Source organism: Lutra lutra, chromosome 15 (assembly GCF_902655055.1).
Source record: "Lutra lutra chromosome 15, mLutLut1.2, whole genome shotgun sequence".
Classification (NCBI taxonomy): Eukaryota; Metazoa; Chordata; class Mammalia; order Carnivora; family Mustelidae; genus Lutra; species Lutra lutra.
In genome coordinates, this window is record NC_062292.1 from 31,274,317 (window position 1) to 31,296,200 (window position 21,884).

At 48.0% G+C, this 21,884-nt stretch overlaps 1 protein-coding gene across 25 annotated transcripts in view; it reads right to left on the reverse strand.

The window, feature by feature from the left end:
• Window positions 1-4,017: 4,017 nt before the first annotated feature.
• DISP1 (dispatched RND transporter family member 1) overlaps window positions 4,018-21,884 on the reverse strand; it is a 182,519-nt gene continuing 164,652 nt past the window's right edge. For 23 of the 25 annotated variants that reach the window (XM_047703698.1, XM_047703718.1, XM_047703711.1 and 20 more), the window contains 5 exons: window positions 18,486-18,609; window positions 17,590-17,717; window positions 16,735-16,832; window positions 14,679-14,776; window positions 4,018-7,589 (listed from right to left, as the gene is read on the reverse strand). In XM_047703698.1, coding sequence (XP_047559654.1) covers window positions 4,041-7,589; window positions 14,679-14,776; window positions 16,735-16,832; window positions 17,590-17,717; window positions 18,486-18,609 — 3,997 coding nt within the window. In that variant the 3' untranslated portion in view covers window positions 4,018-4,040. Of the gene's footprint in view, window positions 7,590-14,678; window positions 14,777-16,734; window positions 16,833-17,589; window positions 17,718-18,485; window positions 18,668-21,884 lie in introns of all 25 variants that reach the window. The other 2 variants (XM_047703719.1, XM_047703720.1) reach the window with 2 other exon arrangements.

Sequence of the window (21,884 nt, forward strand, 5' to 3'; positions counted from 1 at the left end):
TTTAAACATCGGGTAAGGTTTTGCCTTGAGATACTCCACCTGGACCGCTCTGCATCAGTGAGGTGGGAGCACAGCGGGGTCTCAAACTCGAGCTTGGCTTCCTCACACAGGCTAAACAGGTCTTATAACCTCTCTCAGATGGACTTACTTAGCAAATCCTTTCCCCTTTAAATGCAGAAAGCTAAAATTAAGTTCACGGATCAAAAATGTCCAACTAGTGGGTAAAGGCTTAGTTGTGACTTGGCCACAGATTAAAACCAGATCTTGTAGGAATCTTGCTGGGCTCCAAAGAAAAACATCTCTTGCTGAAAACAGTCAGCCCCTTCATGTTTTAGATGATGTAGATCACATTATACAAAGTTACGTGGAAAAAATGTGAATAGAAGGGCAGACATCAAAGTTTAGCTATTCCGGTTGATTTGAGCACAGGAAGTGTACTCCCCGAGTCACGGACAGTTCCAGGCAGGGCTCCCACCCTCACCCAAAACAGGCACCAAATTCAGGATGCATGTCCCATTTCTGACGTCTGGTGGGAACAGTGGGGGCATTGACTGGTAAGCCAACATTGGCTTAAATCCCCAAATACAGCTCCTCATAACCGCCTGGGCCACTGACTGACCTTCTTACTCAAATTAAAAGTACATGGTTCTCAAGGTTACTGAATGTCCTGGCCAGGAAGAGCACTCCTGAGTGTAGAACATCGCTGCTTTGTGCCCTGCTGTCCCTAAATCTGTGAGCCGCCCCAGATCTCAGGGGGGCCTTGCTGACATGCCGCGGACACCTGTCAGTCCCCAACAGCAAGCCGCCCTTGCTGTGCTCATGCGTACTGAGTGCTCAGGGGAGCGGAGGGCATGGCACAGACCCTTGTGACACACTGTGCTTTCTAAAGCTTATGAGAGCAGTAGTTATACTCTTTTTTTTTCCCCCATGAAAAATCCTAAATTTGGGCAGTTAAAGCATTAAGAACAAAAGATACAAGATTCTACTGACCAACCATAGATAGTCATTACTGATCTCTTCCCTGTATATTTATAGGAAATGTGACATATATTTATAGGAAATGAAACATGGAGGAAAGTGGCTATTTTACAAAAAACACTGCAGATTAATATGATAATTGGACATAACAAACTGAATGTCGGCAAACATTCTGGAAAGATGCGTAATGGTATAATGGGTATTTGAACACGATAGTTTCTTCTGCATTAAAAAAAAAAAAATCCCCTCCCGATTTCAACAAATTTCTAAGTTCACAGCTGTGTCTGAATTTTATGAAAAAAATCTAGTTAAGTCTTTTGGATTTTTTTACATGGATGTAATCTTTTCCTTCTAAAATGACTCTGCTCATTAAAGAGAAAAGACACAGCTATTTTCAGTCATGGTTTCCTCGTATTTCATTCAGAACTGTCCTAACCACCGGAGGAAAGATGGTTTCCATGGGAGACCAGGTGAATCAGGACTATCACCCGATCTTCTGTAAGAACCCATCTTCAAACCACCAGCTGCAATAGTTTTAAACCCAGAACGATGAAGGCTGCAGCAGAGGGTGATAAAGAAACTGCACAGAACAAGAGCGGAGCGCCGCCTCAGACAACAGCGGTTCAAAGCGGGGAATGAATGCGTGCGGATACAGCCTGCGACTCTTCACTGATGCGCTTTGTGCTCGTGGCCTGTCCCGCTTTTCCATCGACTAGAGATGGAAGAGGTGACTCTGTAGGGAAGAAGTAACGGATGAATCTGGGAACGTGGGCTCGAACCTGAAAGTACGTTTGGTCACAAATACTGCCAAGCAACAAGTACTTCACAGGGAAAGCGTTCTTTCCTCATGTGTAACTCAACCGCTTACCTGCCTTACAATTATCCACAAGGGGACTGTGGATGGAATTTCTCTGTGAGACAAAACGAAAATAGGGGCCCTTTGCTGTCCAGTAATGAGAAATTAAAAAAAAAAAAAAGATTTCTAGTTCCAGCTACCAAACTCTTTAAGAAATTCCTGCATGAAAAATATAGGCAGTTCAAAGCCCCAAATTGGCAGATGTAACCCACGTGGGTTTACAGCCACACTCAAGTTTCAGGGTAATGAGGCAGAGCGGAGGAAAGACGGGCCCATGGCTCCTGGAGCCAGAGCAGGTGCGGCAGGCTGACTGTGGGGCTGGCCAAGGGATTGGGGGACAGAGGACCCCTCCCTCCTTGGCTTCCCTGACAGTCTTTCAGGGAGACTGTTCAGAAGTGTGTCTCAGATCATCCTTAAACTCAGTCTGTGTCCGTGCTACCATAAGGCTGCTTTGGGTCACCACACTTCATAGTTACAGGTTTTCACAGGAAAAATAAGGAGTCCTATTTTCAAACATTCTCTCACCTGCCCTCTTCCTCTAACAGAGCCGAGTGCACTGAGGATGGACACAGAGTCCTTCGCTCAGGGTGGGAGGGCTAAGCCACTCCCACAAGGTGCTCAGCGTCCACACCAGGCCTAACAGGTGGGTCCCCTCCACACTGCGTGAGGCTCGGCAGTGACGTCTGAGCCACGCGTTACTTTTGTCCCCAAGAGAACAGACAGGCGCACCGCTCGGTTCTCCCCTCAGGGCCTTCAGACAGGCAGGGGTTGTCCGGAGGCTCTTAGTCAGTGTCTGAACAGCTTAAAACCCTGCGGGGGAAGAGCAGTGGAAGGAGCAGGGATGTCGTGGGAGGACATCTCCAGGGATACCGCATGGCAAGAGTGGAGGTGTGTGTTTTTGCTGCAGACAGTGGAAGGACCAATGGGTAGAAAAGCCACAGGACAATAGACTGCAGTCAGCAAGCGAGTCAGGTAGTGAGTCCCTTGTCACCGAATAATGGAGAAGACAGAAAGCTACTTAATAGAAATGTGGGTTGGAGTTAGGGAACCATAAGGTCTTTTCCAACTCCTGACAGCTTTCTTTAGGCCCTAGAATAATCGGATCCAATTTGGAAAACAATTTTCAGAAAATAAGCAATATGGCTTTTGGAAAGAATGTTGTTATTAAAAACATTTCCAGGGGCGCCTGGGTGGTTCAATCGGTAAAGCATCTGCTTTCGGCTCAGGTCATGATCTCAGGGTCCTGGGATCAAGTCCTGTGTCTGGCTCCCTGAGGAAGCCAGCTTCTCCCCTGCCTGACATTCCCCTGCTTGTGCTCTTTCTCTCTCTCTCTGTCAAATAAATAAATAAAAATCTTAAAACATTTCCACCCACTCTCTTGGGAGGACCAAAATAGAGGCAGGAACATGGGTGCAGTGGCACAAGGAGGCCACCTGCCCTGTATCTCGGGCCACAGACGATGGGATGGCAGAGGGGGTGGAGCTTCATGGGGCACCCTCACCCTGGAAGCTTCCAGGGCCCATGGGCTGTCTCCTCTGTGCCTGTCCACGTGTGCCCGACCCCACTAAGTTCGGCGCTGCTCCTCTCTGGGCATAACATACGTGAGGCAAGGACGGCGCACTCACCTTCTGAGTGACCAGACATAACACCTGAATACTGTGCTTTTGGGTCAAAGTGAGTCACTGGCTTCATGAAAGTTCTACTCATGCAAACAGGCAGAAAGCACCATTAATATGCATGGCAATTAATATAAATTTTAGTGTGTAGTTCCTGGATCTCACCAAAGTATCTCTATCACAATCAGTGTTTATCTTGGGCCATCGGAAGTCGGAATGACTGCACCCCAGTCAGGGTATCAGGTGAGCAGGGTGGCCAGAGAGAACCCATGCTTCTGGAAGCTTCTGACTCTGCACCTGGGGCTCACTGCTACTGCACAGCAAAGACGCCGGCCAGCACTCAGCAAGCTGGGTATCAAGGTAAAAAAAACAAACAAACACCTGTTCGAACGTTGTACTTTTTGAAAATATAAAATCCAATCATCAGCCAACACTCATGGGATATGTTTGTTGACTGTTCATACAGGATATGAAAATACCTCATGATTTTTAATGAAGTGAAGCCCATTCCCTTTCCAAACTTCTGGATTTCATTTCCATTTCAAAGGAACAATTGAGAGGCACCGATTTAGAATTTAACACTGTATTTATTAGAGTGTTTTTATTAACAAACTTTCACTAGAAAGTTCTGAGTTTGTCAGTGCAGGGGGCATGCTGGCTTCACACTCCAGCATCTGATGGCCTGCACACCCGCACGTCACCCGGACCCCTCGGCCACAGCTCTGGGGGTCGTTAGGGCAGCACCGGGCGTCCCCTGTGCAGTGGTTAAACACGAGTTTTGGTTCATTCTGATTTAAATATTCGGAGTCCTGTGACAGGCATGGCTCAGCTTTCCTTTCTGCCTCATCTGCCAGACCCCCCCGACCCAAGCCCTTGTTCCTGGCCCCTCTGCTGCCCTCCACGTTCCTGAGGTCTCTGTCTCTGGAGAGTCCCCTTTGGCTGTTCTTGGGATCACAGCTGGGTTTTTGTAAAGACCCGGGGCTTCTGTGGACAAAGGATGGAGGCTCTGGGGTCTGTGGACCAGGCTCCTCTGTACCCTGGACACCATGGACACTGGCCTTGCCGACTTTCTCCTGGACCTGCACGTGCTGCACCGGGTGGATAAAGAGGCCTGTGGGCAGGGGGGTCTGCACTCCCAGCTGTCGGGCTCTGCCCTGCAGGCAGGGGCCGTGGCGGATGTGTGGGACAGCGCATACAAAGCCTTCGGGGGCTTTCTGCACATGCACGAAGCTGCTGGCGGCAGCGCATCGGGGGCACAGGCCATCGCCTGCCTGTGCACAAGCATGCGGGCTGGGGCTCAAGTGTCTGTAGGTGTTTGGGCAACGACACCGCTGATTCAGAGAGAAGAAGTGACACAGGGTGTGCTGCTCGAGAGCGGGCGGGAAGGAGACGGGGCTGGTTTCCTGTTTGGAGCTCGGACTGTAAGCGGCTTGCACAGGCAGCCCCAGACTCTTGGCCTGGCTGCTGAAAAACTCGGAGCAGATGTGGGTCTCCTCATAAGCTGCCTTATCAGATGTGGAGCAGCTGTGGGACGCCAGGGGCTCTAACTCGTAAAACTCCTGTTCCATGTCGGATTTCTGGGCCCTGGGGTCAAAGTGATAATCACTCACGGCACGTGCTTTGCTCTGTCCCTTGTCAGCAGGGGTTGTGGACAGGGCGTGAGAGAACGCACTGCACTGCAGCTTCCTGGGCAGTGGAATCTGCCCACAGGTGCCCTGCGGCCCGAGGCAGCGGCACATGCACTGGAAAAAGAAGGTGGCAAAGGCCCAGCTGATGCACATGATGAGCATCATGAAGGTGCCCAGCTGGGTGTATGCCAGAACTGTGGATGGCATCATCATGGCCCCCGCCACAAAGGTGGTCAGCGCAGCCATAGCAATGGCAGAGCCCATGCGGCTCAGGGAGAAGATCACCTTCCCCTCCCGGTCAGCGTCTGGAGCCAGGCGGTAAGCGACCCCGTAGTGGACAGCAAAATCCACGGATAGGCCGACAGCCACCGAGATGATGACAGACTCCAGGACGTTCAGCTCCCAGCCCAGCAGGACAAGAGAGCCGACAGTGACGAATATGGTCCCAGCAATGGAGATGATGGCATACAGGCTAATGATGACATTCCAGGTGGTGAGCAGCATGACGCTGAAGGCCACAGCGACAGACAGCCCCATGGCAATGAGCGTGCCGTCAGAGAGGCTGTCCTGGAGGTCATAGAACTCCAGGTTGCTGACGAACCAGCCATTGCTGAGGCCCTCAGGGGCCGAGCTGAGCTCCCGGGAGATCCACGCGTCCACCTCCTTGTAGAACTGGTGCATCTTCTCATAGGCCAGTGTGAAGAGGTAGGTGCTCTGGAACTCCAGCACGACCGCCCGGATGGTATCGTTGACATCGAACCGCGGCCCCGGGGTCTTGCTGTCCAGATGGTAGCCGGTACTTCTCTCCAGCTCCATTATGGCCCTCTTGATGCACAGCTCGAAGATCTCCTGCTTGTAGGGGAAGCTCCAGCGCCGGCAGCACAGGTACAGGGCAGGCTCGTCGCAGTCCTGGTTCTCCATCCACTGCTTGAATGTCTCGATGAAGCAGCTGGTGAAGTCCTGCTCCTCCGTCTGGTAGAAGAAAGTCTGGTTTCTCAGCTTCTGACAGAAGTGCAGGATCCAGACCTGGGAAGCCGGGCTTGCGATGTTAAAGCTGCCATCCAGCACCAGCTTCCCCTTACTCTTGGGGTTCAGGGGGTCTCCATTGTCTTCTGGGGACACGCCCCAGACCACGGTGATGGGCATGTGCAGCTCCTCCCCACGGTGGACACGCTCAAACATGAAGAGCTTCTTGTACTCAGCATCGTAGCGCTCAAAGGGATGGGAGGGCCTGAAGAGCTGAAACTCAGACAGCTCCAGGGATGGCAGCTTCATCCTGGGGTTCACACACACAACATAGGCCCCGCCCACGGTCAGGGCCAGGAACCACAGCAGCCAAAGGTAGCGGAACTTAATGACGATACATGGCAACACCTTCTCAAAAAAAATGCGCGAGGCTTCTGAAATAGCTAACAGCGCCCTGTGGCATGTCCGGTGGGCCACCGTCCAGCAGCTCTTGCCCTCGAAGACCTGCTGCGGTGGTTTCTTGAAGCAGCTGAACATGTTGAGGAGGTAGCGCTCGTGCAGGACGACGACGGCTGGGAGCCATGTGACCATCAGCACATAGTTCACCAGGATGGCAGTCCCGGCGTACACGCCGAAGCAGCGGATGGCAGTGATATTGCTTACATAGTTGGCATAGAAGGCGGCGGCTGTGGTGAAGCTGGTGACAAACATGGACAGTGCCGCGTGCTGCAGAGTGATGCCCACCGTTTCTGCAGTCGCTGCGTGCGGCCGGTCGAACTTGGTGTAGCTCCACACGTCACATAGGACAAACGCATCGTCTGCACCAATTCCAACCAGGATAACAAGCGCGGTGAGGTTCATGAAAGGGAAGAACTCGAAGTTGAACACCACACGGTAGAGGAAATAGGAGACGATGAGGGAGCTGATGACGGCGAACATGGTCATCAGTGTGATGAACAGGGACCTGGTGTAGGCGCACATGACCAGGAGGACCAGCAGGACCGCGATGGCCGGGTAGGTGGTGTCCGTCAGAAGGTAGTCCTGGAACAGGCTGTGTTTGATGCCGAACTCAATGCCCGCCACAGTGGTAACACCGTCCGAGCCGTTCCAGTGCTCGAAGTTGTCCAGGTAGATGTCCATCATGCTCTCCCCCTTCTCTGTGGGAGAAAAGAGCATGCTGTACTTGAGAGCCGGCATGGCGGGGCTGGCCGCCTGCGCGGTCAGGAAGTCCTTGTCCACCAGGTAGTGCAGGATCTGGTAGACTGCGTTGTACTTGGTGCATTTGCGAGGCACACCCGTGCACTTGAGCTGCCCCTTTCTCCTGGCGCCTGCGTCCCAGCAGTCAGGCTCCAGGGTGCCGTTGTGGTAGTGCTTGGCACATGCGCGCACCAGCTTTAGGGTGTGAGACACGTCTCGCTCCACGATCTTCTGGCAGGACGACCTGTTGTTGAGAATGGCGATGTAGTTCCCCAGTGTCCAGCTGGGGCAGCAGGACGCTGCCGTGGTCCTCTGGCACAGGTCGCCGAACTGCGGGTGGGATCTAATCTACAGAGGGAGACACGCGGAGACCGGAATTTACAAAGGCTTCACCCAGAGGCCTGAATTAAAGCGGCCTTGAGGGGCAGGTTAAATAGCTATCCTCCTAGTTAGGTGTCAGCTGGAAACAGGTGGCCGTCCCCCAGACCCGCCGGGCGCTTCCCTCCAGACAGCAAACTGCTCAGCGTGCAGGGGACCCAGAGCTGGCTTGGTTTTAAGGAGAACACAGAAGTAGCAGCTCTTTAGGAAACAGGCCTTTTCCAAGTTACTTTAAAAGGCAATGAAAAGGACAGGCTGTGGGCTCATGTATGGAAACTACAGGATTAATTTAAGAGAACAGTTGTCCAACTAATGGAGGAAACAAATTGGTGGCTTTGCCTAAAACTTCTGGTTATCGGCATGAAATTTTTGGTGACAAAGGTAATATATCTCAAGCAACTTAGCTGGAAGCAAAGATGATATTCCCCCAGAAAGCAATCAGTGAGCCCCCAGGTGACATGGTGAGAACTGATGTCAGGGGTGCATGAGAGACCAGGGGTGAAACGGTTTCCTGAGAAATGAGCAGAACAGGGCAAGGTTCCTAAATTACAACGGTCTGCATATCTGATTATCAAAATACTTAGGTAGGAGTTGATTTCTTCCACTTCCTTCAAAACTTATTGGAGCTGGCTGAAACTCTCTGGGTTTTGGTGACGTGGGATCTGCTGCGTGGTCGCCGTAGGATGGCTCTGGGTCTGGTGTGGATGGTGCCCTGCTTACAGGTGTTCCTGGAGGCCTTTCTTCTCTGGCTGCTCTTGTTACAGCGAACTGAAAAACAACTCCAATGCCAAGGGTGGGGTTGCTGGAATATGGCGAAGCCTTCACAATTCCGTACAAATCTGTAGCTGTGAGAGCAGCCCCTCTTTCCTGAGGCTGAGTTTAGGAACTACATCCAGAGTTTTTCTGTAGAAGGCAATCACTCATTTCTGTTTACCAAAGGCTGCTCCAGGGAGGAGACTCCAAAGTTCAGAAAGGGCGTGAGTGTGTTTCCGCTGCCGTGATTAAACTACTCTCTACCTTTATTAAAGCTGACTCTATCAATCATAGGGATCATTGGCACAAATAGTCTTTGGAACTTAGAATGATCCCAGAACCCTGTTCCCAGTACCCCTCGAAGGCCAGGCCGTCAAGCCGCTTTGGTGGGACCAGTCCTGGGGGTGGGTACAGAGGACAAAACACTGTGTACCTCAAGTGTTGGAATTAGGTGACCAGCACGGGGGAGTCATTATATTAGTCTACCTCTGCATACATTTAAAAATTTCCATAATAAAGCATTTTAAAAGGGCACGCTTTAAGGTAAAGACAAATGAGCCAAAAGGGTTATTATTCAAGTATACTAAAATATTTACTTTAACAAAGGCTTAATTTTCAGCTCATTTCTAAAGAGCAATAATTATTCGACATTCTATAACACAGGATGATTAATATTTAATTAAATTTAAAATAAATGTATTATATATTATTTAAAATAATTTATTTAAAATAAAATTAATAAAAATATTCACACATGCTAAGTCGGGGGAAACGGAACCACCTAATAATAAGTAACAGAAAACCCTGGGATAGCACCGTTCTGGGTTTTGTGGCAGATAACCAGTTCCCATCCCACAAAGAAGTATCACACAAGTCCCTGGAGTCAGCCTGGTGAGTGAGAAGAAAGGGGATACAGCCTCAGCACTGGACAGTCTCAGAAGGAGGAAAATGATCACGTCCATTACAAAGCCCGCCACCAGCTTCACACCTGTAGTTGCTTGAAGAACCAAATGTTAATGGAAAGGGAACAGGGTTGCTAGCCAAAGCCTGGAAAGAAATGACTTCAAATAACCTCTTCAAATAGTAGCAGGGTTTGCATATGAGCATGACCAAAGATTAAAAAGTTAGACAAGATAAATACAGACCAAAGGCATATCAAAACTAGAATCTAGTAAGCCATTGAGCGCCAGTCCTCCAGGTCACAGGTATAGTTGGTTGATGTACAACCTTCCACACAGTCCTCGAGGACTCTGACAGAGTTAGAAACAAGGACAGAGAAAAGATGCTGTGACTGATACTTTTTACCCTGAGCTGGGTGTCAACACCTGAATCTAATGGAAGGGAGCCCCAGAGACTGTCTAGGCTCTCATGGAGGAAAGCCCTGTATTCTCATCCATCCATCCACCCACCCATCATCCATCCATCCATCCACCCATCCACCATCCATCCAATCACCTATCCACCCATCCATCTACCATCCACTTATCCATCCATCCACCATCCATCCATCCACCAATCCATCCATCCATCCACCCACCAACCAACCATCCACCTATCCATCCATCCATCCATCCACCCACCAACCATCCATCCACCTATCCATCCATCTACCCATCCACCATCCATCTACCCATCCATCCATCCACCTATTCATCCACCATCCATCCATCCATTTCTCCATCTAACCATCTCCCCATCCATCTATGCACCATCCATCCAACCACCCATCCACCCACCAACCATCCATCCACCTATCCATCCATCTACCCATCCACCATCCATCCATCCATTTCTCCATCTATCCATCTCCCCATCCATCTATGCACCATCCATCCAACTACCCATCCACCCATTCATTCACTCACATATCCACCCAGCCATCCATCCATCTACCCATCCACCATCCAACCATCCATCCACCTATCCATCCATCCAGCATTCATCCCTCCATCTTTCCATCCTCACATCCATTCATCCATTCATCTATCCTAAAGAGAAAACAGAATTTACTGGGCACCTACACACAAAGAAGGGTAGGGGGGTACAGAGGTTCTTGCCCTGAGCTGCTCACAGTGACAGAGAGAAATCAGGGTTCAGTGTGGAAAGGAGCTTACTGTGTGTTGGGGTCTGTGCGAACCTGCAGGGGGGTGCCCAAGTCTTTGGGTGATGGGATGGCGACACCAGCCTTGGGTACGTGACCGGGGTGGTGAGACACTCCGGCATTTGTTATATCATGGGGCTGGAAGAGACTGCGAGCAGGCACATCCTCACACAAAAGGTGTACTTTCTGCCACGTTGTTGCAAAAGAGATTTCACTGGAGTGATTTCATCATCTTTTAAGTTATCAAACTAAGTACAGCTAGTGGAAGTAATTTCTTGCAGCTCATGAGAAAGTAGCCATTGCCATTCTAGTCAGTCATAGATTGGATGTTTTTGGGAACTGTCTTGTTGCTGTGGCTATAACATGTCTGTGTACACACCTGTTGCCTGACCGCAGCAGGGGTGAGGTTGATTTAGAAGCAGGGGGAAGCGGGGCGCCTGGGTGGCTCAGTGGGTTAAGCCACTGCCTTCGGCTCAGGTCATGATCTCGGAGTCCTGGGATCGAGTCCCGCGTCAGGCTCTCTGATCAGCGGGAAGCCTGCTTCCCTCTCTCTCTCTCTGCCTGCCTCTCTGCCTACTTGTGATCTCTCTCTGTCAAATAAATAATAAATAAAATCTTTTTTAAAAAAAAAAAGCAGGGGGAAGCAAGAAAAGAGAGAAAAAGAAGAAACCAGCAGAGTTTTAAATGACACCTTAACTTTTAAAACTACTGGCAAAGTTGGCAAAAGTTGTAAAAGGCCGAGAACAGAGTGAGAATAAAGAATGTGCCCTACCATGGGATCCCATCCACTCTCCTCTCATGTGGCAAACCCCTCTTGTACTAAAGTTCAAGGGACCCAGGGGCCCCCCAGCCCTCTTTATAAGACTGATGTGCTACCTACTGCACTAACGAGGCACCTTCCCCAGCCCTCTTTAAAACAAGCATCAGGAGGCCCATTTTCTGGGATCCACTAAGCTTCAGGGGGTCTCATGTGTCCATAGAGCCTATGCAGTGAACAGGGTGGCAGACACTAACTTTCAAATCTCCTCTTCAAAGCCGCTCCTTGAGTTCTAACTTCTATGAATAGGAATAGGGAGGAGGAATAGGAATAGGAATATGGAATAGGAATAGGAATAGGAATAGGGAGAAGGGTTTCCAGCAGAGTCGAGATCTGAGAAACACACTCTGGCTACTGATGGAGGTCTGCCAGCACATCCCTGGGGAGGGAGATCTGGGGAGTCGGCTGAGCCTCCCGAGGACATAAGCATTCTCTGAGGAGGCACTCTGGAAACCAAAGCCCATTGGAACCATGAACTGAAATGGACTCAGGTTGGAGTTCCACGTGCTGTAAACACAAGCAGGTGACAATGACCACATCCGGCCCGAGATGCCGTGCTGATCACCAGCTGCAAGGTAAGCTCCTCTGCCTGGTATCACTTGCTGTGTATCCCATCCGCTGATGGTGGCTGACAGCCATGAGATCAGGGGAGGGAAGGGATGGGACAGGCTGACCAGCAGCCCGGGGACCCGGCTTGCCTGTGTCCCCACCAGGCTAGACAGCACTCTGTAAAGGCTCTCGAGCTGGGAGACCCGGAATGGGTACAGTAATAATCTGTAGGCTGAACTGCTATGCATCAGTTGTCGCTTAGGGTGTCAAGGGACACATTAACTCCTTTGTCAGAAGGTTATCGCTGGGCACTCGCTGCAGAGGCCAAGACTGGAATAGAAAGGTGTGTGCAACTGGTACAACAATATTGAACAAGTAAAATGATAACCTGCTCTGTGAGGCAGAATTCTGGGGCCCTGACCCTCTGTTTATTCATTTGTTGTTGTGGGTCTGTAATTGGCTTGACCATTCGGGCAGACACGTTTTGTGACTGTTTCTCGACTTTTCAGAAGAGGACTGGGTGCCTGTCGTGTTCCCGCTGGGAATCACACACTCAATCAAACTCAGGGCCTTCACTGCTGACTCTGAGTCCACAGAGGGAAATACTCAGACAAGGGGGCACACTGCTCCCTCCACAGTCCATACATTTTGCAAATGCGATCAAGTCAGACCACACACTTAGACTTCATTGTTTCAGTTTCTTACAGAAATACCTTTGCCATAGTTCTCTTGTGATCAGCCTGAGACGTGGCTTAGCAATCAGCTCAGATTCATGACTGCACGTCTCTTGAACATGCTGTTAACTAAGAACTTTGTGCATGACATCCCATTTCTTCTGCGGGGGCCATGGAGATGGCGCTCCCCCTCGTTAGGACCGGGAAGACCAGTCTTCTTCTAAAAGTGAAGCTTGTTGCCCTCTTTGTGACTTTTGTCACCGACTGTGAATTCCACTTTGCTCCGGTGGCCAGGGAGGGAGGGGACAGGTGAGCAGCCACCACCAGTGAGTGTGGGGGACTGTGGGCACGTATTGCTGCATAGAAGTCACATGTGTGGCTTTACCTTTTCCTCCCATGGTTTTCCCTTCAATTTAGCCATTTTGCCTTCTCTGTTGTCCTTCCTATGAGCCACCTCCTCATGCTGATTTTTATCATCTGATAGCATCTGATACATATTCACATGTGTACGAAATAATGCCCTGCTTCCATTCATGAAAGTGTCTACAAAGTGTCCACAGTACTCATGGGCTTGAGAGTCTCTGGGTCCATGCAGAGCCCAGGGGCACTCATAATCAGGCTGTTGCTCATTCCAGGCCACGAAGACTCTTTAAATCCTTTTATTTGCTTGTGTTCTGAATGGAGAAGTCCATGCCGAGGTTAAGAGGTGGATGGGGATTTGAACCCAGCCTTCCTTGAGTCTTTTTCCTGCCATGCATCACGTGCAGAAGACAACCACCCCTTTTCCCTTGTCTTGTTGTATCCTATATGCTATTTTCCACTCAGAGGATCCTCAATTCACAGCAACGTCACGAGGATTAAATGAAATAACCCCGTCAAGTGTTTGAGACACACCCTGACAAATTCAAATTCAACAATACCCAACACCCAACAGCTACTAATCAGCTGTGTGGATCCGGTGGCCCGAGAGCCTTTGCGGGAGGGAAGGTCTAAAGGTCAACAGCAAAGGTAGGGAATCAAGGCCTAGAAGGTATGGAATTCCTGAATCGTTCTGCTGAGTGTGGTCAGCATGTCACCGTCTGTGAAGAAGCATCATAAGTGCCAAGGTCAGAGGCTGACTACGGGGAGGGGTGAGAATGCCGAGCGGGAAATCCTGCAGATAAAAACTGACCAGTGGTTAAGAACCTCTATTTGTGTGGGGAGATTGGTGACTTTGGCCTGTTTGAACTGGGCAGAGAAAAGACGGTGCTCACAGAAAATCCTAATAGCTGGGCCGGCAGACAACACAGAGTCTTTCAGAATGAGGAATAAAGTCAGGAGGCCTGGGACGCAAGGGGGAAGCCCAGCCTGCTTCCCCAAGAAGCCCTGTGGCCAGCCCAGGGCCCTGCACCAGGGGTCAGTCTAGCTCTCAGGTGGGCATATGATGACACTTCCTGCTATTAGTGAGTTTCCACGTTAGAGTCACACTAGGCATACAACCAGCTCCTCTTCTGCCTGGTTCCTGAGCTTGGGTAGGTGCAGCAGTGACAGCAGACAGCAAGCTCTCCTGGGAGAATCCACCTCTGAGCACACGGAACTGACACGTCATCCAGGCCTGGAGGCCGATGTCACAGTTTCTGGGGCTGACGTCTTCTGGCTCCAGAGACTGAGGATGGACGGCTTTTTGTTTTGAATCCTCTGTCTTCAAGATATTCAGAGTTCAGGACAATCTGGGCTGGATTCCTCATCATTTACAGAGACACCTATACCCTTAGATGTCCCCTTTCCCAGCCTGGGCCCTAAATCTGCCCCAGATACCCACTGTTGCCACTGGTTGTTCACTGTGGAGTGGAGATGCTGACAGTGGCCTCAGGAGGAGACACGGCAACTAGCTTTGGAGAGACAGCACCCAAGAGAAGAAAAGACCAAGTCTGAGCTGTGAGATGGGGCAGTGGCAAGGAAAGTGCTCTTTGCTGAAGAAGACAGCAGGCGTCAAAGATGGGGCCAGGTGGAGGTGCTCAGATCCTGGGGTCTATAAGTATGCAAGCCGGCCTCGGGGTGTGGTCCCCAGGAGTGAGGCCTAAGTAAGTACTGTCATTCCACAAGTCACTAGGGTCAGCAGGGAACAGACTGGCAAAAATATAACCTTATTTTTTCTCAACACATTTCAGTTTTTCTTTACATACCCTTGAATTATCTACATTGCACATTGATTTAATGGCAGGTAAATTCCATAGTGTCTCCCCTCCAGCTGAAGTAAATACTACTCTGGAATATCGGTCACCTGGTGACATGAAAAAGAAAAGAAAAAGGTTTATAATTGTCCATTTTTTTCATCAGATTCAGCATTCAGGAGCAACTCAGAGTGGGGAAGCAGTGGGACAAGTCATTAACAGCAGGGAGTCTTTCCTTGATAAATTCCAGGAGGAAAAAAATAAAGCAATGCTATAATATTGTTTCTACTCACAGCCTTTGTCTACTCACAATATCTGAAAACTCGTAGGCATTATATAACATCCATTTCTGATCAGACTGTGATTAGGAACAGTAATCTGTAAGAACGCTCGGCACAAAATTAACTGAATGCCTCCCTCTTAATTTTGAAACATGTCACCAGAATGGGGTGTAAAACCCAAGAAGGATCCATTAGGAGATATCAAGAGTGGGTGTTCTCTTGGGCAGCTAACCAGGGAGGAAAGAGAGCAGGTAATCATTTTAAAAGCACTAAAAACAGTCAACCGGATATCAAACGAGGGCCAGGGTTGCAGACATATTCCACGTTCTGGCTGGGTCCATGGTCTCTCTGGGCCACCAGAGTCTAGAATAAATACTATTATAATCACACTAACACAGGCCGGCTGTGGGACAGGCAAACCCAGCCCTGGGGTCAGAAGGGTGGAACCAGGTCCTGCCTCGCCCCAGCTCTGGCGATGAGGAGCTCCTCTGAACCCTCGTCTCTTGTTGGAAAGCACATCTCTCTCAAACAGGTGTGAGAACTAAAGGAAAAACAGCGGGTCAGTTAGTGCTGTTTCTGCTCCTTCTGCCATTAGAAGAACTTCATATGATAAAACAGTGAACTCACTTTCTGTTATCTAAAATGTCTAATAGTGATGACAAAGAAAACCAATCTGCAAATTTATGAATAAAGCTTTATTATGTGAGCTTTTATTCATGATTATGAAGTTTTCTTTTATAAACCCTTTTCCTCATTAAATGGCCATTATCTATGTTGACTGATTTCGAAGAGTGAAACAAACCCATGCAAACAAAGGACAGAATTCTCCCTAATTTCCTACTTTCATCTGAAAGTGAAACAGACCCTCGGCTAGCTCTAGAAACATCAGGAGGTCCAGTGAGGTCCTCTAACGAGACAGGAAAATACACATTTTAGGGGGATTTTCAACAACAATTTTAAAAAGCTGCATTAAAGAAAGCACTGGTATGAAGATTCACTGACGGAGAGGCTGCAGGTCCTCACGCCTGCTTTCCATGACTAAGCAGCCAGCTCCCCATGCACCGGTGTCCCCGAGGCTGTGATCTATGCCACAGCAGATGCTGGTATTTCAATCTGCTGCCAGTGTCTGGAGACCTAGCGATGCTACATTAAAATCTGGATTCCTGACCTCAGGGAAGTTCTTATACATCCAGGCCCTCATCCCTGCAAGGCCACATTCTGTGGAGCTAGGTAGCGGCAATTTGTGCTCCATAACATGATGTCATATCTCACTGTCATATCTCACTGTCATTCACGTGACAGGCTGGCCCCTGAGGCACTCCAGCTGTGAGCCTCTGGACCATAATCTGTTCATCTTTCTATCTCTAATGCCTAAGCCACAGAGAAGGTTATTATATATGCTTTCTGAATGAAAACAAAACTTAAGTATATTTCTGATAATATAGTAGATTATTTTAGAGTTTAATCCAAAAATATGTACTTGTTATCTCACAGAATATATTTAAAAAATAATTTAATAAATTTAAATGATAAGAAATTTGGTGCCAGGTCAAGTTTTTTTTTGATATTTTTTATCTTCCTTAGAACTGAATCTAACTCAATACTCTAATTAATTTTTATTATAGGTAAATAAATTCAGATTAGTGGTTGACTGACCTTGAGAAGAAAAACTAACAGCTAATATCTGTGTCAGTGCCCAGCATCTCCACCCACTAGTCTTGATTTACTCATGCTCTATCTCGAGTATAAGGAGCCCCAAGGGGCTGTTCACCTAGGATGCCACTCACTCGGAACGTCGCAGAAAAAGCTGTCTTTGTGGAAGTTCCAGTCAACTTCTCTTTTCTCTCTTTCATAGTGATCATCTGACCATCTATCATCCCGATGGCTGAAATGGAACAACAATGTGATCTTCAATAAAGCACTTGTGATAGCACAGGGAATGTAGTCAACAATGTAATAGCATTGCACGGTGGCAGAGGAGGCGAGCACGGTGTAGGGTGCAGACTTGTTGAATTGCTCTTATATATCCGAAGCTAAACTATGTGTGTCCACCACAATGCAATCATAAAAACGTAAAAATAAATAAAGTACTAGTTTTTCAAGGCCAATAAGGATACCAGTGATGGTGTACCACAGCCGTGACCTAATTGAAATTAAAAGGATTGGGATGCCTGGGTGGCTCAGTCATTAGGTGTCTGCCTTTGGCTCAGGTTGTTATACCAGGGTCCTGCGATAGAGTCTCGCATCGGGCTCCCCACTCAGCGGGAAGCCTGCTTCTCCCTCTCCCACTCCCCCTTCTTGTAATCCCTCTCTTACTGTCTCTCTCTCTGTGTGTCAAATAAATTAAAAAATAAATAAATAAATAAATAAATAAAATCTAAAAAAAAAGGAAATTAAAAAGGATTAATATAAGCAAACAACATTAATTTTCTCACTTCTGTAAAAGAAAAAAAAACCCAAACCCTCCCTCTTTTTTTTTTTTAACCTTAATACAACAAAATCTTAAAAGACAACAAAAATGTAAACCAATTCAGTTGCAAAGGATTTTGAGCCACACACTGGCATTTAATCATCTTGCTTAGGCAATCCTTAACAGCGGAATTTATCAAGTAATGTTTTGGTTAAAAATAATAAACAATTACCTTTTGGCTTGTTCATCTGCATATTTAAAAGGATAATTTGCTAATGTTGCTTTGTATCCTGTATTTTTCACCATGTTATTCCACGTGACCAGTCTCTGGCCTATCGCAGTCCCTCTTGGCTCAAAACCCTAAGACAAATTATTACAAATACCCATTAGTGCATTTCTCTTCAGGCTATGAATGGTTACAGCAGTTTGGGAAAGCAATGCTGGGGCAACACGTGCTTTTCAACAGAAACACAGACGCTCCTCGCATTGCCCCGGGAATAGACAGTATTGAGCAAGACGGCAGCTGCTGTTCACCATGACCAGGCAGTTTGGTTCTCTGGTGTGTGACCCGTCTCAGCAAAGAGGAATAACCATATCTGGAGCTTTTCTTCCAAAATCATACCTAAGCAATTAGCAAATACTCACTTTGATGTTATAAAAAATTATGGTGTAATCGAATTATGACATGCACATTACAGTGTTTTATGGAAACACTTACTTAAAAACAGACCCTGCTATCTCTTAGTAAAATTGAAATTCCTTTCACTTCTCGGGGGGGGGGGGGGGGGGGAGGGAATAAAAAGAGACATTCAGTCTTAAAGACTTTATGAAAATACTTTTATGGAATGCAGATTCTCCATTTTATTGCTTTTTAGCTTAAACGTGGGAGCCAAGAAGCAAAATTTCCAGGTCTGTAATGGCGAGCAAGTTCCTTGACTTTTTAAGAACCTGAAAATAGGATGACAAGGGTTTACGTTTCAGAAAGAGAGCTGCATACTCCTCCTGATGGCTTGAGAAGGTTTTAAAAGAAACGGGATACTAAATTACGTAATGTTACACGTTTTAAAATACTGAATTTCTTGAGATAACTATGGGCTACAGCAATTTGATGGGCTGAATTGTCCTTACCAGCAGTGGATCAGAGAAGTCAGGAAGCTCGGGCACTAACACCCCAACCAAGGCGCAGACGACGATGAACACAGTGCACATACCCAGCACCACCACGGGCCAGTCAGCTATCAGGGACGCGTAGCTGCAGAGCAGAGAGGAGCACACAGGAGGCCACTTAGAAGCAATAGAGGCTTTGCTGCCTGAGAGAGCAATGCGTTAAATCCTCCTTGTTCAGACCTAGTCCTGGAGTTTATCAATCAAAGATGCAGTGAGATGATAAGACAGACAGCATTTCACATCTACGTCTGTTCCTGGAGAGATCTCCAATCTACACCCTCACGTGGGGAGAGAACATACTGGAACCCAGGACCCATCCTCCCGCAGCCTCTTCTGGAACTTGTTTCACCATCCGTGTACGCTGGCAGTTCTCGGAGAACTCAGCCCACAAAGAGGCTCATGTATCCATCTTCAGAACAACCAAACCAAACCCAAAACTTCCCACAAACCTGCCACTTTCCTTCCAGCTGGAACTATAACGAACATGTCAGCCTCAGTTCCAGGAGAGAGAGATACCTGTTTTCTGAATTCATTTAGTGTCATATCGGCACCTGGACCAGCACCTTTTGGAAGGCGCCCCGTGAGTACCTGCCCCTCTCTTCACTCTCCAACCAACCTTAGCAGCTGCGTGTCGGTTTCCCCTCCCTGTCACCAAGCCTGCCCCAGGTCGGAGTCATTTCTTCCAGGCGTCCCTCCCTTCTGTAAGATCCTGGGTCTTACTGTAGTGACACATGCAGATCTTGATATGAGCTCTGTGCTGAATAGAAGTTGATGGAACAGAATTCTTCAAAAAATTAAAAAATGTATCTTGTCAACTTCAGGTTTCTTGAATTTTTATTAGAGAAAAAAGAAGCATTTCACTTGTGGACAATTACTTTCAAATCCTTGACAATATTAGCTCACTTGACTGCTATGATGGCTGTTTCTGGCTCCTTACTCCTATGTGTCTGGATTATTTCTTTAAAATCAGACCAGGGGTTTAATGAAGCTGGAGGCTCTAAACGTCACTCAGAAAAGCTGCTGTTTGTCTCCAAGACAGGGTTGCTTGTGTTTCCATTCTGATCACGCAACACCACGGATCTGGCTTTCTGTGGGTATTGACTTCAAATGAAATTTTAACACGGAAATTAAAATACAGCATAATTCTGCTTTAAGGGAACACTTGCATAGGGATTTTTCAGTGTTGTTCTTCTCAAGGTCGTCTCAGGAGCAGGAATAATGATCGGTTGCACTTACCAGTGGCTCCTATGTGTCACACATGTCACCTCACTTAATTCTCACAGCTTTTTGAGATGTGCAGCACATAGCTGGGATCTGTGTTCTGAGCTGGGCCAGCATGCTGACCACCGTTGGCAACACTGGACTGCACATGTGAAAGGGCCTGAGAGAGAAGATCGTAACAGGCCTCATCCCAAGAAAACAAAATTCTCTACCTCTGTGTGATGGCAGATACAATGCAGACTTGCTGTGGTGAACGTTTCATAATACACACAAATACTGAGTTGCCATGTGGGACGCCCGAAGCTAACATAATGCTCTATATCAGTTGTAGCTCAATAACAAAGTCACAAATAGGAAGCCCAGCCATCTGGCTCTAGAGAGGGGCCTCCTAACCACCATGATATTGTCTCTTGCTCCAAACACGAGAGAAACAAAACACATCAGGACTAAGTCCACTTGCCACAAGAGTGTGCACCCAAATTCACATTTTACACTGAATATCTAAGCCACACTAACAGTTCATTTCATGATGCAAAACCACTGAGATCCATAGGCCCCCAAGTCTGAGCATTACTCATAAGCCTGCAAATTCTGAATTTAACAACTCACTCTGGAAAAATTATGCCAGATAAGATGGACGATCCTTGGAACATAATTCTGAATGTAATGAAAACATATAAATCATGGAGGCTGATTTGGCTTGTTCAAAGGTACACACTGTTTCCAGAACACGCCCAGTGCTGATAGTCTCCCCGGACTCTGTTTCCTCCTCCGCCAAATGCAAACTCATAATGAAAGCAACGAGTGTGGAAGCAATCTAGTCCTTTGTCAACAGCACACTTGAGACTTTCTGTTCTTGGCTTCAGCCTTAACAAGAGTCCTTTACATTTTAGATCTTTAAAATATCAGCTCTGTGAAATGAAAATGGCCCCAGGTTTAGATAATTACTCCCTATACTTTGGACCAATCTCCCTGCAAATGGACCATAAATTCTGCGTTCTTACCTACAAACGCATTAACAGCAGAGGGCACTGGGCCCGGAAGTGCTTCGTTTTTTTCTCTCCGTGGGTCAATTTCCCCAGATGACTTCTTGTTTTGTGTTCTTGAAAAGTCTGCACACACACGCAACCTGAACACCCCTTTCAATCATTGCTTTTCTTCCCTTGAGCACACTGGGGTTTGATTTTCCTGTCCTAGGCCATGTGTGTGCATGGACTGCACATGGAAACTTCATGGTGTTAGTGATGGCCGTACGCTTCTTCCAAACCTGCTCCAACTCCAAAGGGCACTCCAACTCCCTCCTCCTGCCGCACGTGTCTCACAAGCGAAGCTCTCCTGAGATACCGTTCACGCTTCTTGGAGTCACCCCATTGAGCACTGTGGGGGGGACATCCACAAGGGTCTCTCCTTGACACCTCGTGACGGCTGCCTGCACTGGATATTGCTTAGCCATGGGAACCACGTGAGAAACACAAGTCACATGTACAATATGAAACCCAGACAATGTTGTAATACTAAGATAAAAATCTAATAAAGCAGGAAAACCGGAGAAGCAAAGGAAATTAAATATGGCCTATAAATGTCACCGTTACATTTTTCACTAATCCCACTCTTGATGAGCCTGGGTTCAAGGCCTGTAGGGTACCTAAGTAAAAAGAATAAAGTATTTGTGCATTATGTTTCTGAGAAATGAACCACATGTGTGGGAAAGATGTGTCAAAAGGCCCACTGCTTTGACTGTGATACCTCCTCCTGCTGTCACGTAGTTCTGTCCTGCTTGTGCCCACTCTCGTTCTGGAAACTTCCAGGTGCTACCACAGCGTAACTGCAGATGCCATCGGCCTCTGTACCTCAGCGTTTCCCAGCTGGTGACCGGGAGGAGTTCTCTGGGAGGCCCTGCAGGATGCTAAGTCCCAGAGAAGACACAGATCTGAGGCACTTGTCCCTTCTACAGGACAGGGACACGTGTTGCGGCTGAGCTGGGGATCCGTGCAGGCAGGCATGCAGCTGGCTTCCTGGCTCAGGCTGTCACCCACATGGCAGTTTGCACAAGTATCCTGCCGCATGCTCAGAGATCCTGAAGTAACTGTCCCAACAAATTCATGAAGTGTCTTTCAGGGTTAACCTTTGCTTGGGGCC